At 37.3% G+C, this 17,055-nt stretch overlaps 1 protein-coding gene across 1 annotated transcript in view; it reads left to right on the forward strand.

Annotated features, from left to right (window-relative positions):
• The first annotated feature begins 298 nt into the window (after positions 1-298).
• LOC103512045 (transcriptional regulator ATRX homolog) overlaps positions 299-17,055 on the forward strand; it is a 33,904-nt gene continuing 17,147 nt past the window's right edge. Inside the window, exons 1-4 of the mRNA XM_026825636.1 lie at positions 299-443; positions 922-1,128; positions 1,400-2,734; positions 2,968-3,162. Of these exons, the coding sequence (XP_026681437.1) occupies positions 353-443; positions 922-1,128; positions 1,400-2,734; positions 2,968-3,162 (1,828 nt within the window). The 5' untranslated portion in view covers positions 299-352. The remainder of the gene's footprint in view (positions 444-921; positions 1,129-1,399; positions 2,735-2,967; positions 3,163-17,055) is intronic.

The raw sequence follows: 17,055 nt of genomic DNA on the forward strand, positions 1-17,055 counted from the left end.
GTTTTCACCTTAACCTCACACAACCTGAATGATGCCAGGAAAAGTCATCCAGCACGCATCTGCTAGATGGTCACCCATTCTGATACCAACCATGCGCATTGTTGCTTAACATCAGTGATTCGAGGGGTTGGTGCACTCAACGTGCTCCGAGGCCCAATCGTTCGAATCAAGAGTTAATCCGACAAACAGGAAGGCCCTTCTCTGTTTCCGAGTGGTCAATCTCAACCCAGAGGTGCTGGGTTCGAATTTCGGCGCTATCCCATGAGCATTATTTAACTTAACACCTTTCTCCGCAGGAGGTGAAAATGAATGACACTTATCTTCATAATCTGATACATATCTAAAGTGCAAGATGGCCTCAGACAAATTAAAGAGAGGGCCTCACAACTTGTTTGTTTCCTACGCCAAAGGGGAAGTTGAATTCAGGAAGAAACATTTCAATGGTAAGCTAATCAAATATAAAAAGAAAAGGATATGCTTTAGCTTAGGAACAATATTGTGATTATTTATTTCATTGAGTTCAAATGCTGCAACTCCACATACCTATTCATTGAAATTAAGAAAATTTCAGACAAGTCATGGAACCAGTAGTACTTAGGGGCAGTTAGTGTAAAATATTCACCCTATGTTGATCCTGCCAAGCCAAAAATGACCTCTCAAGGTGTGCCAAAAATGAATGTGTCTTCAATTTAAATTTGTCCCGTCTAAATTGTTGCAGCTTTATTTCCTGCTCCTTTTTCATTTTACCTTAATCAAAATACTTTCACCCTCTATTTGTATGTTTTCAGATGTACAAGATTTGTACAAGTACCAAGATGAATGGAAGTGCACAGTACTCTAAATTGTTGCAGCTTTATTTCCTGCTCCTTTTTCATTTTAGCTTAATCAAAATACTTTCACCCTCTATTTGTATGTTTTCAGATGTACAAGATTTGTACAAGTACCAAGATGAATGGAAGTGCACAGTATGCAGTACCAACTTGGAAAAGTCCATTCTAAAAGGATCTTTTTGTAAGCACCCATCACTTGGTGTTTTAGTGTGTCATAATTGTTTAGAATACTATGGAGATGGTCTGTTTAGTCCTGATGAAGAAGGAGAAGATAAATTCTGCCGATGGTGTGCTCAAGGTATGAAGTTCAGTAATGATGGGTTTTCTTCAGAAGCACTGGTTTGATGGTAAAAAAATGTACCTTATCGACACTGATTTTGCATTAGGTACTTCAAGATATTTTCTTTTACTTCTGAGCTTCTGCCCTGGCTAGGATTCAAACCCAGCAACTGAGTCAGTGCCCATCAGTTAAAAAAATACTAAAAAGATCCAACACCTACTCTTACTATTGTGGCCCAATTATGTAATTATGTTTATGTATTACCTATCTTCCCCATTTTGTATTGCAGGAGGAGAGCTCTACTGTTGCAGTAATTGTGTGTGCACATTCTGCAAGAAATGCATCCATCGACACTTCAAGGAAAACAGAAAAGTAATGAAAGGTTTGGATTCTGAAGACTGGAAATGTTTTCTTTGTGAGTCAAAACCAATCTGGTTCCTTCGAGCTTTGTGTTGGGCTGTGTACAACTTCAAGAATGATTTTGTTAACAATTTAGATGAAAGTAACTCAAGGAAAAGAAATGGAAAAGGAGAGATAAAAGAAAGCTCGAGTAGAAGAAGTAAAGACACAGAGGATGAGGATAGTTCTGAAGAAGAACAGGTGAAAAAGAAACTGAAAGGACCCAAGTCTAAACATTACAAACGTAAAACATCTTCCGATGAAGACAGTGCAAACTCAGACGAAGAAGTTAGTAGAAAACAAATAGGTTCTAAGTCCAAAGTTGAAAAATCCTCTCACAAAAGAAAGAACAGCAAAGAATCAGAAGAGGAAAGCTCATCTGAGGAGAGGCCACTGAACTCGAGAATGGGTCCAAAATCTAAAGTGAATGGACCAGGAAGATCTGATAGAAATACAAGGAATAGAAAAGACAGTTCATCTGATGAAGAATCAAAGAGGTCAAGAATAGGGCCAAAATCCAAAGTAGGAAAGTCTGAAAAATCTTCTCAAAGGAGAACAAGGAAGAGTCAAGAAAGTGAGAGTGAAAAAGAAGAAGAGGAGGAAGAAGAAAAAGAGATTTCATCTGAAGAAGAGAAGCCCAAGAAATCAAGACCTGGACCAAAGTCAAAAGTTGAAAAACGTGAAACAAGAACAAGAAATAAAATAAAGAGTGAGAATGAAGAAGAAGATTCATCTGAGGAGGAAGAAAAACCAAAAAAATCTAGACCTGGAGCTAGATCGAAAAGAGAAAAGTCTGAAAAATCATCTGATAGAAGAACAAAAATTAAACAAGAGAGTGACAACGAAGAGGAAGAAGATGAGAATTCATCTGAAGAAAAAGAGAAATCAAAAAAGTCAAAGATTGGACCAAAATCCAAAGTAGAAAAGACTGTAAGATCATCTGATAGGCGTGCGAGAAATAGAAAACAAAGTGAAAGTGAAGAAGAAAAACCAGATAGTGAAGAAGAAAAATCATCTTACGAAGATGAAAAGTCCAGAAAGTCAAGACAAGGACCCAAATCTAAAGTTGAAAATCCTGAGAGAAAAACGAGGAGTAGAAGAAATGAAGACAAAAGAAAAGATACCTCTGATGAAGAGGAAGAGCCAGAGAAACCTGTGAGAAGGACGAAAAGAAGAATAGTCAGTCAAAAAGAAGAGGAGGAAGAGTCTGATAATGAAAATGAAACTCTGATAGGCGTGCAAGAAATAGAAAACAAAGTGAAAGTGAAGAAGAAGAAAAACCAGATAGTGAAGAAGAAGAAGAAAAATCATCTTACAAAGATGAAAAGTCCAGAAATGAAGACAAAAGAAAAGATACCTCTGATGAAGAAGAAGAGCCAGAGAAACCTGTGAGAAGGACGAAAAGAAGAATAGTCAGTCAAAAAGAAGAGGAGGAAGAGTCTGATAATGAAAATGAAATCAAGAAACATATCAAGTCTGAAGTGGCAGAAGATGAAACAAATAACCGAGAAAGTTTTGCTGACAAGAGTACATTAGAGCCCAAATCGCCTTCAGAAATGGCTGTCAAAATATTCCAAGAAGCGCTGGATCTCTGTGAGAATTTGGCTGCGGACATTCAGAAGAAAACGGACAAGTTGAAGAAATTGGCTAGTAGTAAGTACATATTTTTACTTTCCTTATTTTATTCGCGTTTAGAGTTCTTTTCAAGAGGATAAAGGGAACTGTAACAACTAACAACCGAACATCGTCCCGAAATCGAACAGAGAAGGAGGACAGGATAGTAGAAAGGATATCGTCGCTACAACTTACGAGCTTTCTAAAGAAGACGAAGACGAAGTAGAAGAAAAAGAAGAGAGAGGATGAGAAGAAGAAGCAGGAGTAGCACGCGAAGAAGGAAGAGGAGGAGGAGAAGAACAAGAAGAAGAAGAAGAAGGAGAAGGATAAAAAGGAGACAAAAAAGGAGGAGGAGAAGAAAACAACAAATTTGATAGAGTGCTCTTGCTATAGTTAGAGAGGAAAAACGGAGGGAAATCCTCGTAATTTTTCACACGTGACATCAGATGGATTTCAGTTATTGTTCTCATTTTGCTCTCCTCTCAAATGTTATTGGATTAACCCTTTTATCAAATTCCAAATGATTGACATCAGATGGATTTCAGTTATTGTTCTCATTTTGCTCTCCTCTCAAATGTTATTGGATTAACCCTTTTATCAAATTCCAAATGATACATTATACCAACTTGGAACATATCCACATTATTTACAAAGTTAGTACCAACTGTGTCTAAAAAAGTACATATTTTCCTAAATTCCTACCAATATTGAACACTTATTTTTCGAAAACTCCAACTGTCGACGTCGACAGGAACAATATTTCGTGTTCTATTTTAAACTGTGTTCTTTTGGCAATCCAAATTTTTAGGCAGTTCGTCAATAACTTTCACCGATTGTTTGTCTCTCCGAACTATCAACTCTTGTATCATCGGACCTTCTGGACACCGGACAACCTATCGTAATATTTGACGTTATGTGATCACTGACACCGGCAATGCGTTGGCCAACCTGAGTAATGTTGCCAATCTCATTAGTATTCCATGATGTACACCGCGCGAAGAGATTCTACATTCTCTATGATCGTGATGTCATGGTTAATTTTTTTTTGGTGTGAAATGCCAGTGGTGAATTTAAGGTGTGAAGTACCACAGAACAATAATCTCCTACACAAAAAGCCCAGTTTGAGGCTTAGGTGTAGGAGCAAACAGCCCTAAAGATTGGAACGATAGGAGAGATACATTTCTTGAAGTTGAGCTGACGGGAAGAAATTAAAAAGAAGAAGATGCAGGGAACGAATAATGAAAAAGAGGAAGTGTATGATAGAGGGATGGAAATTGGCAACTCATTGGCTCAAAACTCACATAAGTAAACGCCATAAACGGTTTAGTATCTACAAAAATTATAAATGTAGCCAGGTATATCGGGGGGTTACTTACTCCTTCTCTTTGCTCTCTCCCCACTTTTTCTCCTGCAGTCTTTCCTGAGAAGATCTGACATTGCTAATAGCTATGCAAGGAGTCAATCTAGATCCCTTTGGTGACTCCTGCACTGATTTCAACCTAAACATGAACATTCCAAATCAAAATTCATGGCATAAAATCATAAATCTTTTCATTTCTCGTGAAGATCGCATATCTCTCAACTTCATCTTCACAAGTGTCGATGATTCTCCTTCATTTCCCGATGTCAATGGAATTTGAATGAATAGTGTCAATATTGTCGGAATTTGAATTAATAGATAATGTCAATAATGTTGATGGAATTGAATAATCATTTTACTGATTGTAAGTTCTGATAACTTTTGTGCAAATTCCCGGAGTGGTCTATTGATATTCTTGACAGCATGTTCTCTGACAACTCTGTCATCTTTATTGAGATTTTTGATACTGTCATCATGAAATTCATTAGCACCAACTTCCTCATCTTCTAATTTAGTCACCTCTGATTTTATTACTTTCATTACACCAATACTTGAAAATACTTCGTTTCTTTGTATCTTTGTTTATTTCAACTTTCAACACTGAGGCTAGTATTTTCCACATTGCATTGCGATCGCATACATAAAGCCCACTCTGAGGCTTAGGTTTAGGGGCAAACAGTCCTAAAAGTCGGGTTAGGCTTTCACTATTGGACTTGCAAAATATGTATAAAATGGCAACTTCTTTACGGAATAGAATCCTCTGATCTTGCATCCCCGCAGAAAATTCTCTAGCAGCTTATGTTCACGTTTCTGCTGATAAAAGTGATAAATTCCTAGTAAATTATACAAGAACAGGAAACATTGAGTGAGGGTCACATTAAACAACTCGAGGTAATTTCATTTCATAAATTCATATCCACTCAGACTATATCAGTTTGAAGAAAAATTTGGATTAAGGTTGTCAAGAAAATTACCGCGCCGAGTTGCCTGTGTTAGAATGTCAAAGCTATTTTAAAATACCTACCATGAAATGAATGACTTCTGATACCTACGGGGTGTCTTGTTTAGAGGTGTTATAAAAAGAAAAATTTGGATTAAGGTTGTCAAGAAAATTACCGCGCCGAGTTGCCTGCGTTAGAATGTCAAAGCTATTTTAAAATACCTACCATGAAATGAATGACTTCTGATACCTACGGGGTGTCTTGTTTAGAGGTGTTATAAAAGTTAAAAAATTGAAGTTTTTTTTTTTAAAGAAGTTTGATAGAGGGGTCTAGGTAACAATGGAGGTCTTATCGTCCGGAAATCTAAGAGAGAAGGACAGGATAGGAGAAACCCAGCCGTTCCCAGTACAATTCTGTTTCGGATAATGTTCTCTCCGGGCGGAATCTAACCCGTGAGTTAGCGCTTACAAGGCAGGCGCACTATCTTCCAATTCCAAGCTAACAAAGCTGGCAATGGTATGCCCTCTTTTAGGTTATCTAAGTTTTCTTACAATAATTAAGTTCTTTCAGATTTCAAACCAACTTGAAAAGAGGCTTCAAATAATAAAAAATAAAACCTATTAAACTTCTGTTTTCAATTACTGTGGAATGTGGATGCTGTGGAAACACATTCATTGACTTTTACACTGGAAGTAACACAATTACAACGAAAAAAGAAGACGAAGAAGAAGAAGAAGAAGAAGAAGAAGAAGAAGAAGAAGAAGAAGAAGAAAAAGTTATGGATGCTGTGGAAACACATTCATTGACTTTTACACTGGAAGTAATACAATTACAACGAAAAAAGAAGAAGACGAAGAAGACGAAGAAGAAAAAAAAAAAGATGTTAAAAACATAATCCCGACTTACTTTCATTTAAAGAACGCTCGTAAAACGCTGATATTTTCTTTCGAGCAAAACGCGCCATAAAATTGGATGTCTTCTGTAACTGAAGCGATTGAGGAACATTCAAAGAACGCTCGTAAAACGCTGATATTTTCTTTCGAGCAAAACGCGCCATAAAATTGGATGTCTTCTGTAACTGAAGCGATTGAGGAATCCAAGAATTCCAAGGCAGTTATTTGAAGGACGATTTTATTATAAATGTTAAACCATTGGCAGTCTCCATGGTCATTTCAGAACTTAGGAGGCCTGTCAGTGTTATGGGTAGTCTATAGTCGTTGCAGACCGAATAGTAGGTATAAGAAGACCGAATAGTACATATAAAGACTAACACTGGAGATCAGGACATTTAGCACCAAGTTCAAATTCAGAGTCAAGAGGATTCCTTAAAAGATATTGAATCCATCTGATCCAATCCTGAATGTATCCAAAATTTATCACAAGAAAGAAAGGAAGACGGCTGAGATGGATGGACCAGGTTCCAATGATTTGAAGATGACAGACTAAGGAACAAAAGTCAAGAACTGGAGCAAGAGGAGGCAAATTTTTGAGAAAGCCAAGGCCTAACTTGGGCTGTAGTGCCAATAAAATTGGTAAGATCCTCCTTTATTATCCTCATTTTTCCTGCTCTAATGACTTTGAAACATCACCCAAGTAAGCGCAACTGATCTATTGTCTCATGTCATTTCCCGTCTCGTCTTGTATCAGTAGAAGAGGTAGCTAAGAGACCAGTTTATTGTAATAGGTCCTGTTGGGATTAGACTAAACAGTCCATTTTTCCTTTCCATCCTGCCCCAAACCCCAGACTGTCCGCAGGTTAAGTGATAGGGTATGCCAGAAGCCACATGGTGACATGGAACCCAAGGTTTCTACTCCGTTTCCTCTGTGAATTCCGAGAAATTGTTTTCAAGAATTTCACATTGTTTACCTCTTAGGTTTTTTGTTTGTAACTAATAACAGTAATGTGTACCAAGTTTCCGTTGACTTTCCAGTTGCGGAAAGAAAACAAAACAAAATATTGTTTGAACTTACATTGTTTATAAATTGACCAAGGAATCAAGATTGACATCAATCCTACACTTCTCTCTTCTCTGTAGTCTTTCAATGACTGTCTTAAACCAAAAATGTCAGCAAAATTTCACCCAATTTCTACATTATTTATCTTCATTATTAGATTTATCTGTTCGTAGAACATATAAGCTATTATTAGATTTATCATTCAGGGAATATGGACAATTTTCATTACACATTGGTTGCACATCTATCACTTAGGTACATATCTACCTGTAGGTAGGTACGTACCTACTTACATATTATCTAATTTCTAATGTCCAAGTAAATATATGTACTTCCTTATGTAGAAAAATACCTCGATTTTATGTAAATAGAACTTCCCTGTATTGACCCCTTTTCCCGGGGTACCAAAGCGGATTTTTCAGTCATTATTCGTTTCCTTATTTTTCACTTATTCGTTTCCTTAATGCAGATTGTACGTGGTGAATCCTTACACAGACGCTCCTTAAGTGCAAAGGATAATACCATCAGACTCCTTGAACTGATGAAAATCGAGGGCAATTCCCCCAAGTAGAAAACCCCTTCGTTTGGAATTGGATATTGGAGTTCAATTTATACAATGGAAGCTCATTGGATAAGTGCTGCTTGGCTATGCAAACATTTGTTCTGTTTATGTTGGAACAGATAGATGGTACTCGTTGCAGGGTTGTTCACCAGCGGGAAGAGGACCCAGCACTGGGAAAGGTAGTAATGATGACAAGAACCGAATTCTTACCCTGAAATCTTCAATCAACAGAATAATGAACGATAAACTTGACATAAATCAGTAAAGGAACTATCCATTATCCAATACGTATAATGACTACTTGGACAAGGCCTTACTAAAGATGAAAATACGAATCCCTTTGACCTATCAGGCAATTATCCTTATCTACTTATACCTTTTGTGGATTCCTTAACTTTGTCTAGTGGTACTTGTACCTAGACTCAAGTGAATATACGTCATCTATCAATCCTTTATTAAGCATATTATAAACCACAACACACTCCTGAGATACCCTATTGTGTATTGTACTCCTTAATTCTGTTATCCATTTATGTATGTAAGTTCTTCAATGTCATCAATTACTTCATTCAATCCTTTATTAAGCATATTATAAACCACAACACACTCCTGACTACTCCTGAGATACCCTATTGTGTATTGTACTCCTTAATTCTGTTATCCATTTATGTATGTAAGTTCTTCAATGTCATCAATTACTTCAAGCATATTACTTCAATACGTCCTTTACCCGTGTCTATTACTTCAATCATTTGGGATCATGTATCCTGCTTGCATAAATGAAGATGTATTTCCTCACGTGGCAGTTTCTCGACAATTTCTCAGGGATTTTCAAGATTACCCCTCTTCCCTTTCCTCCTTTTCTCTTTCCTTCTATTTCCTTCGACTTCTTCACTCTCTCCAATTTATCCTTCAGTTTCTTTACTTCCTTCTTTTCTTCAGGCTCCCTGTTTTTGTTTATCCTCTTACCCATACCATCTATTTCCTTCTCAATTCTTCTTCTCATCCTCTCGTTTACAATTCCTCTTCCCTTTCCTCCTTTTCTCTTTCCTTCTATTTCCTTCGACTTCTTCACTCTCTCCAATTTATCTTTCAGTTTCTTTACTTCCTTCCTTCCTTTCTTCAGGCTCCCTGTTTTTGTTTATCCTCTTACCCATACCATCTATTTCCTTCTCAATTCTTCTTCTCATCCTCTCGTTTACAATTTTGTTGATGACATAACGAGTGCCATGTGTGAGTACTTTATCAACGTGAAGATCTCCCATCCTATTGCTTCTTATCCTTTTTCCCATACAGATACCTATCGTTTCTTCATACAGATATTGCTTGTCTCAAAGCTCTTATTTACCAGATTGACTCAAAGTCTTTTCGCATTTTGTTGTGTTGAAGCCAGGATTTATATCGTCGCTACAACTTACGAGCTTTCTAAAGAAGACGAAGACGAAAAAGAAGAGAGAGGATGAGAAGAAGAAGCAGGAGTAGCACGCGAAGAAGGAAGAGGAGGAGGAGAAGAACAAGAAGAAGAAGAAGTGTTCACCAGGCTGGGCCACGGGGTTAACTATAAAGATTGGACCCTTCTGAGAACAATTTTTTAATACAAATAAGAATACTAAATACAGTTGAATCTGGGTAAACAGGACATCCATGGGGGTAGGAAAATTATTATTTATTTAAATAGATAATAATAAAAATTAAACTCTATTGTATATACTGGGTTGAAAGGTATAGAGATTGTCCTTAGGCGAAATTATCGCCCTTTGTCAAGTACCTATGTTAGAACAAATAAAGAGTCCAAGTACGAGTTATACATATAGGTAAAATACTTTTATATGTACATAGGTACATCTCATTTGAGTAAAACTTATATTATAAGTTTATAACTTACCCCCACACAGTTTTTGCTTACGAAGGAGCCTCTCCATGTGTAATAAGTGGACTTACCTGAAAACAGAAGAAAGTAAATTAGTTAGTCACTTATATCTGCAAAAAAAACTCAAAATAAAATTATAGTGGATAACCTTTGATGAAAAGCATACCTACCCGAGATTTCAGATTTTCATCGGTCCAGGGCGGATTTAGGGGCTTATTTTAATGCATTTAGGGGGTTATTTTCCCTAGATTCGGATCTAAAAAGACTAAAGAGAGCTATTGCGGAAATCATTGTACCTATAACATACCTACATGCTTCATTGCTCCAATTGAATCCCTGTGGAACTATAAAGGAAGGGGGGATACCGTAGTTTTCTATGAAATTCAATTATTTAAATGGAAATGGGTTGAATTTTGGAATGAGCATACAGGTACCCAATGGACAAGAGCATGAATGTAGGTAAATGGGTCACTGAAGTTACGAAACGTTGCGCGTAGTAGGAATCCGGATGGGTGACCATTGACCATCTAGGCAATCGCCTACTGCTGGCATTTCCCGGCTCTATTGGGTGAGGAGGTGGGTATCTTGTCGCCTAATGGATTTATTGGGTTACTTGATTTATTGGAATGCTATTTATTATAGTATCGAGCTTCCTGATATAAGTAGAGTTCAATATTAGAGTTCCGGAACCCAGTCACTCGATTGGGCTTCCGGCACCCAAATTTTTTCATCAGTGCATACTTATTTATAGGTATGGGTGTGTCAGGAATGGGAAGAAGGAACGCATGAAAACGCAATTAAATCGAACCATTTTAAGCGAATAATTATGCAATTTCTATGACTGAACACATCTCTTGCTATACCACGTGCTAACCTTAAAACCCAACATACGATCTCAGCACGGCATCGGTATGGGGCGGGGAATAAGTTTAAAATTATAAAACATTAAATTTCACTTAACTCGACATTTTACAAAGTTAATGAAAACAGAAAAAAAGAGAGCAAAATAAAGAAAATCCCAGAAAGAAGAACGAGGAGGAAAAGACGAAAAGAGAGAAAAAAAAGTTTAAAATGAAAACGTGGAGTAACCACATTTGGTGGAAACTTTATCTGTTTCATTTCTTTAAAATGTATTTAAAAAAGAACAAAACTTAATATTGTCTTCCCCTGAACCGAGTTGTGAAATTTTGCGTTCAACTCAAATTTTTTGTAACCTCGGGCAAAAGAAAAGAAAATTTTTGAGCACAAAAAAATCATCCGACGCGAAGTTTTCCCATTTTGGGAAATTTTTGATCCGGAAAAAGAAAGAGTTCATGTTCTTATGATTCGATTTACTGCTGATCAGTATGATGCCTTGTAGAACACTTTTCGCGCGGGATGACGGATCAGTACCTAGGCTTAAGCCCTTATCACACCCGGCGTAGTTCGTTGACCCGATTCAGGGCTATGAGTGTATTTTAGAATATCGACTTCCACTTACACTTACACTGTCAACTATGATGCCTATAAATTTTGCTTGAAGTTCAATTTTCCTCAAGAGGCTGGGCTCATCCATAGAGCCACCAAATAATATTGACGACAAATAAATAAGGATGATGTTTGATGGCATCCTCACACATTGGCATAATAATTAGCAGTAAAAATCTCACCTCTAATAGAGGCCAAGTACGAGTATACCTATATCTGAATACTTCCTTAGTTCCTAATTCGTAAACAATAAGAGCTAATGCGAAATGCAAATCGCTATTTCTTGCGACGGAAATACTATGCTACCGTTAGATATTATAGAAAAAAAGAAACTTAAAGCGGCAAATTATTACCTGTCCCGTCGTCACAAGAATTGAAATGAGAGAAAAATATTAAAATTTATTTCAATCACAAATGAAATTGAATGGGATATTGCTTCTTATCCGCTTTTTCCAATGCGAAATTCGAAAATTATACTTTTATACTTTATTCAAGTTTTTGCAATTAATTATACCTCTACCTCTCTGTGACTGTACGGGAACTTTTATTGGAAATTGAGAGGTTGAGAAGAAAGGTAAGGAAGCAGGGTGTGATCTGAATGGTGAATGAGAAAATGATAATATTATTCTGTTTGGACTCTCTCTGGAGGGTATAGCATTAAAAGAAATTCAGAGATGGGCAGATTTTGGGGGTTTGTCACATGGCATAAGTACACATAGCAGTTCTTATAAGTAGAATATTAATCCTTAGAAAAAGGACTCTAAGGAACAATGATGGCTCAATACGGGTCAAAATCAGCCAATTTTTATTATGTGTTGAGTTCACCAAATTTCATAACAATCTGTCACTAAACCAACAGACAAATTCACAGGTAACCGACTCAACTGTGACTGCACTGTACTTCTAACTTCTAATATGTGCCCCAATATTATTCTGGTTGGACTCTCTCTGCAGGGTATAGCATTAAAAGGAATTCAGAGATTGGCAGATTTTGAAGGTTTGTCACATGGCATAAGTACACATAGCAGTTCTTATAAGTAGAATTAATCCTTAGAAAAATGACTCTAAGGAACAATGATGGCTCAATACGGGTCAAAATCAGCAAATTTTCATTATGTGTTGAGTTCACCAAATTTCACAACAATCTGTCACTAAACCAACAGACAAATTCACAGGTAACCGACTCAACTGTGACTGCACTGTACTTCTAACTTCTAATATGTGCCCGTTTCTCTATTCTGTTTTAGTCCATCAATCAGAATGAGTCATAGACTAGTCGATTATAGTCATAGATAAGTCGATTATAGAACAATAGCAAACCAGTTAATCCAGTCCAAATCCTAAATTGATTGCTAGTGTTTGTTCTACTGATCTGACCATAATATTGATATATCTACTATGGCAGGGCCATACCCAGGATTTTGTCGACAGGAGTTGGGGACGAAAATCCAAACAGTGACGTACCGGTGAAGGAGGGAGGTGGGGATGCTCCGAATTTTCGGAGTCTGGTCTACAGTAATAAGGAAAAATGAAGCTCCAGGGGGGCAGGCCCCCTCGGTCCCCTACATACGGCCCTGTACTGTGGAATTCTATAAGGTGGATTTCACATCTAGACTGCAACTTGTAGTATACGGCAGTTTTCATGTTGAGGGCTACGTAGTCTTATGGGCCTGTTCACACTTGAAGTTTAAGTTTAAGTGTGAACAGGCCCATAAGACTATGTAGCCCTCAACATGAAAACTGCCGTATACTACAAGTTGCAGTCTAGATGTGAAGATTACCTAGGTAACCTAGTTGTATGTAGTCCCATAAGGTAATAAAATGATAGATATACATAGCTCGATAAGTACCTACCCAGAATATTTTCAAAACAGGGAAAATACCTTTTAGCTTTTAGGTACCTATACCTACTAGATTTCAAATATTTGCTCTGTAGATAACGTTGCCCTATGATAAACAGGTATATTAATACCTAGGTACCCACATTTAATAGTGGCACGTGGCCTCGTGAAAAGAGGACAAAAGCTATAAAACATATTTCCCTCAACCTTAATTTCCCTGAACCTCAATCCTTCTTGATATCCTAACCTATACCTGTGGTAGAGCCACACCTGACAGAAGATTTACATTACTTTTCTGTCAGCTTAGTTAGCTTGGAAGGTAGCACCTTGTAAGCGCTAGGTCGCGGGTTCGATTCGTCGATTCCTGCCCGGGCCGGATTTCATCCTGAATAGATAAGGTTCCTTCTCGGAACGGCTAGTTTTTTTTCCTATCCTGTCTTCCTTTTCTGTTCTTTTTCGGGACGATAGGACCTTAGCAGTTATAGTTCCCTCTATCAAACCTCTTGGGGAAAAAAAAACATCATCTACTTTTTTCGTGTAGGTATAATAGGATAAGGAAAGCAAAAAAGACTGAATTTATGCCTAGAACAAAATGGGGAAGTATAGATTTAATCCAGACATAAAGTAGGAACTAAGTATACCTACACAGGTTTGTATAAGAATTTAATCGAAGGAAATAGGGATAGCTAAGGAAGGATAGATGATAAAGAAGAGCCAGCGGACACATAAATTGCACAGGAAAAGCTGATAATTTATGTCGTTCCTCGTAAATTTCATATTTTGGCCCTGCCCAACCCCTAATACATTGACGTAAAAACCCGGTACAACCCTAGCATCTACCTTTTTATGCAGTGGTGTATTCAGGAGGGCGTGGGTTCAATTCCAGACGAGGTCTGGAATTTAATCCTCAACATTGCTTGAGAGTTTGACAACAATAACAGTAGTAGCCTACTTCTGAGGTAAAGGGACTTTTTATGTCTTATTTGAGCAGAATAAATAAGCAAAAACTTTCTGATCATTGCTGTCAAATTAATCAAATCGCTTGCTCTGTTTTACCCTTTTTGAGGTACCTGACTACCTAACCAGATTGCTCGCAAGTTTAGAACCACTGGGCTAGGTGTCTTAATTATACTTTGGTGCCATAATTTCCTAAATGGCCCCCGAAACCCCAGGACCCGTAAATTACAAGCTAATAGCTACCAGCTTCTATAGTCATAGCACCTGAGCCTGGATTCCTCCATTCATCTCTCGCGACCCTCTCCCGCTGAGAAATTAAATTAGAATACGTCTCCATCTAAATTCTAAATTACAACTTCGGTAGGTACCATGGATGGGTTTCAGTTTTTTTAATTAACTCCAAAAAAAAAAAAAAAAAGCCGAAATTTATTGGCTCAAAACTTACCTACCGTTCTACCGTAGAAACTTCTAAGCAGAATTTAGTCAGGTATGTATCTATCGTCCTACATTAATTTTATTTTTCCAAAAATACCTACCTGCTTTTTTGCCAACATAATTTTTCATAAATTAAGTTAGGTAGGTAGTAGGTACAGGTACCTGGCTAAGTAGGTACTTTATGATGGTTCTAAAAACGTCAATGTTCCAAACTTAATTGGGTATTAAAAAGTTTACCCAAAAGTTTTATTGTTAGGGAACTTTGTAATATTGTAGCTTTCTTGTCTTGTTTTCTGTCAAACTCTCTGCATAATTTTCTTTTAGAATGAGTTCCATTAATAAGTATTATTATTTCATTCTTTCTCTTTGGCTTCATTCTAATTAATTCAATTTCAATGTAATGGTTTGAACATCAATTACATCTTTCCTTATGAGACGTTTAGGATGTAGGCAATTTTACTGCATGTTCGCATTAGGTCACGAGAAACAAGTACATCGGGCCATGCTACGTATAGAGACACACTATAGTATGTCATGATAACTACAGCATAATTACACCTAACTGTAAAGACAATAAGCAGTTCTTCTTTGCCCATCAATGTACACAGAACAGATATTAAAGATTGTGAGATGGTAGGATGGTAATTATTATAGCAATAAGTTCAGGAACAAATTGTAATTACATATATCAAGAAGTACAGGAATCAGATTAGAACTTCAACACATTATTAACCTACTATTCTAAAACAAGAGAATTTCAGGTGGTGTGCAGGTAGGTACTCAAACAGCTAAAAGTATTGTGGAATGCTCTCTTGAGCTACACCTAGGTACCTATTCCCCCCAGGGCGAAATTTAGGGGAGCATCCACTCCCTCCCCTCAAAATGATTCTGGATATAGGCCTGATTTCCCCTGAAATTTTTTTCAAGCCGAAACTCGAAAATCAAGGGCTGTTAGACAAAGGTACTTGGGCATTGTTTCAAGTCGATTGCCCGGGCCGTTAAGAAGACCTAGAAAAAGTGGAATAAAAGGTAGATAGCTACAAGATTTAACCCAAACAACACAGACAAAGATCTCACGCCTCAAGTTGTATAAAAACATTTAAACGTGTTAAATCACAATGGATTCACTAAATACTGGATTCACCACAATTCCTGCTAAGTGACGACGATATTATTCTAGACTAGACAAGTGTAAAATATTGTCACATAATATTGGGTGATGTCAAGTGTGTGGTGTGATCACAAGGCGTAAGATTAGATACGCTATGGAGTTGCGCAACCAAGAACAATATTAGGTATACACAGGACAGTATTTTTTTTTTGGGGGGGGGGCGCCCCCACCCTTGGGATTCTTTTTTCTCCTTTACTGTAAGGGAGATCTAATCCTGGCCCTCTCCACTCGGGCCAAAGTGGGCGAATCCAAAATGGACGGTGTGGGAGAGTTCGATACCTCGTTGTCCACTACAATCATGTTGAACACACACTAGAAAACCCACATTTAACACTGGAAAAAACCCACTAAAATTCAAAAGACTTGAAAAAACTTTAGGGAATCCGCGGGAAGTTAGGATTTGTCATTGAAAACCAACTGAAGAAATTGTCAGGAAACAGGAATAATAAGAATTAATTTATTTTAATAATTCAAAAATATTTTATTTTCGATTAGGCGCTTTTACTCTTGTTATAGTAAAAGGTTGTTCGCACTGTAAAATATTTTAATTATTTAATTTAACTCTTTTGCACTCAGCACTCACGCTCACGTAACAAAAAATTATTCGAATTAAAATTAAAAATAACTGGCACCGACGTGATGATGTTAGCTCGCGGAGAGTGTAATCTCGACTGGTGGGTTTTTTGCCTGAATACAAGTTTACTTTTGCCTGTGAGTTATCAGCTAGTCAGCTGATGAGAGAAGGTGTGTGTTCAGGTGTGAGATGATTTCTTATCACTCTTATCAGGTAGAATCACAGGTACACAGTGATATACTTAAACCTTTGTAAAGACCAAAGTACGTTGCTGCTAGGTGCTGTGCTTTGAGTTTCTGACCGAGTAAAAAAAAAGACATTTTATTTAACTACCTAATAGAATCTAGGTAGATATTTTATAGAAGGAAAACATATAATTATCTTTGTAAATATTACCTATACCTAACTACCTAGGTACCTACCTACCTCCTTTTTACCTACACTCTACCAAGTAATGAAGAGTTGGAAATTAGAAGGACTTTTCTCTCTGTCTCTCCCTGTAGTTTTAAGAAATAAATATGTGGGTTTTACTTTTGTTTTGATCCTTTTTAGTCTCTAGAAAACACAAAAAATTGAGCCCGAGACCTTTACACATGTCTTGAACACACTTCGTCAGTATTCGCAACACTCTCACCCCCTAAAGATCAGAGACGTAAAATGCGTGTTCCCAGGTACGCACTTTTCCTTTTCACTCCCCTTTCCTCCTTTCCCTCCCCCCTCACCTCCCATGATCCCCCCTTTTCATACCCACCCCTCCTTCAAACTCAATACGACCCCCTTGCTTTTGTACTCCCCTTA

This window comes from Diaphorina citri, unplaced genomic scaffold (assembly GCF_000475195.1).
Source record: "Diaphorina citri unplaced genomic scaffold, Diaci psyllid genome assembly version 1.1 scaffold784, whole genome shotgun sequence".
Taxonomy (NCBI): domain Eukaryota; kingdom Metazoa; phylum Arthropoda; class Insecta; order Hemiptera; family Psyllidae; genus Diaphorina; species Diaphorina citri.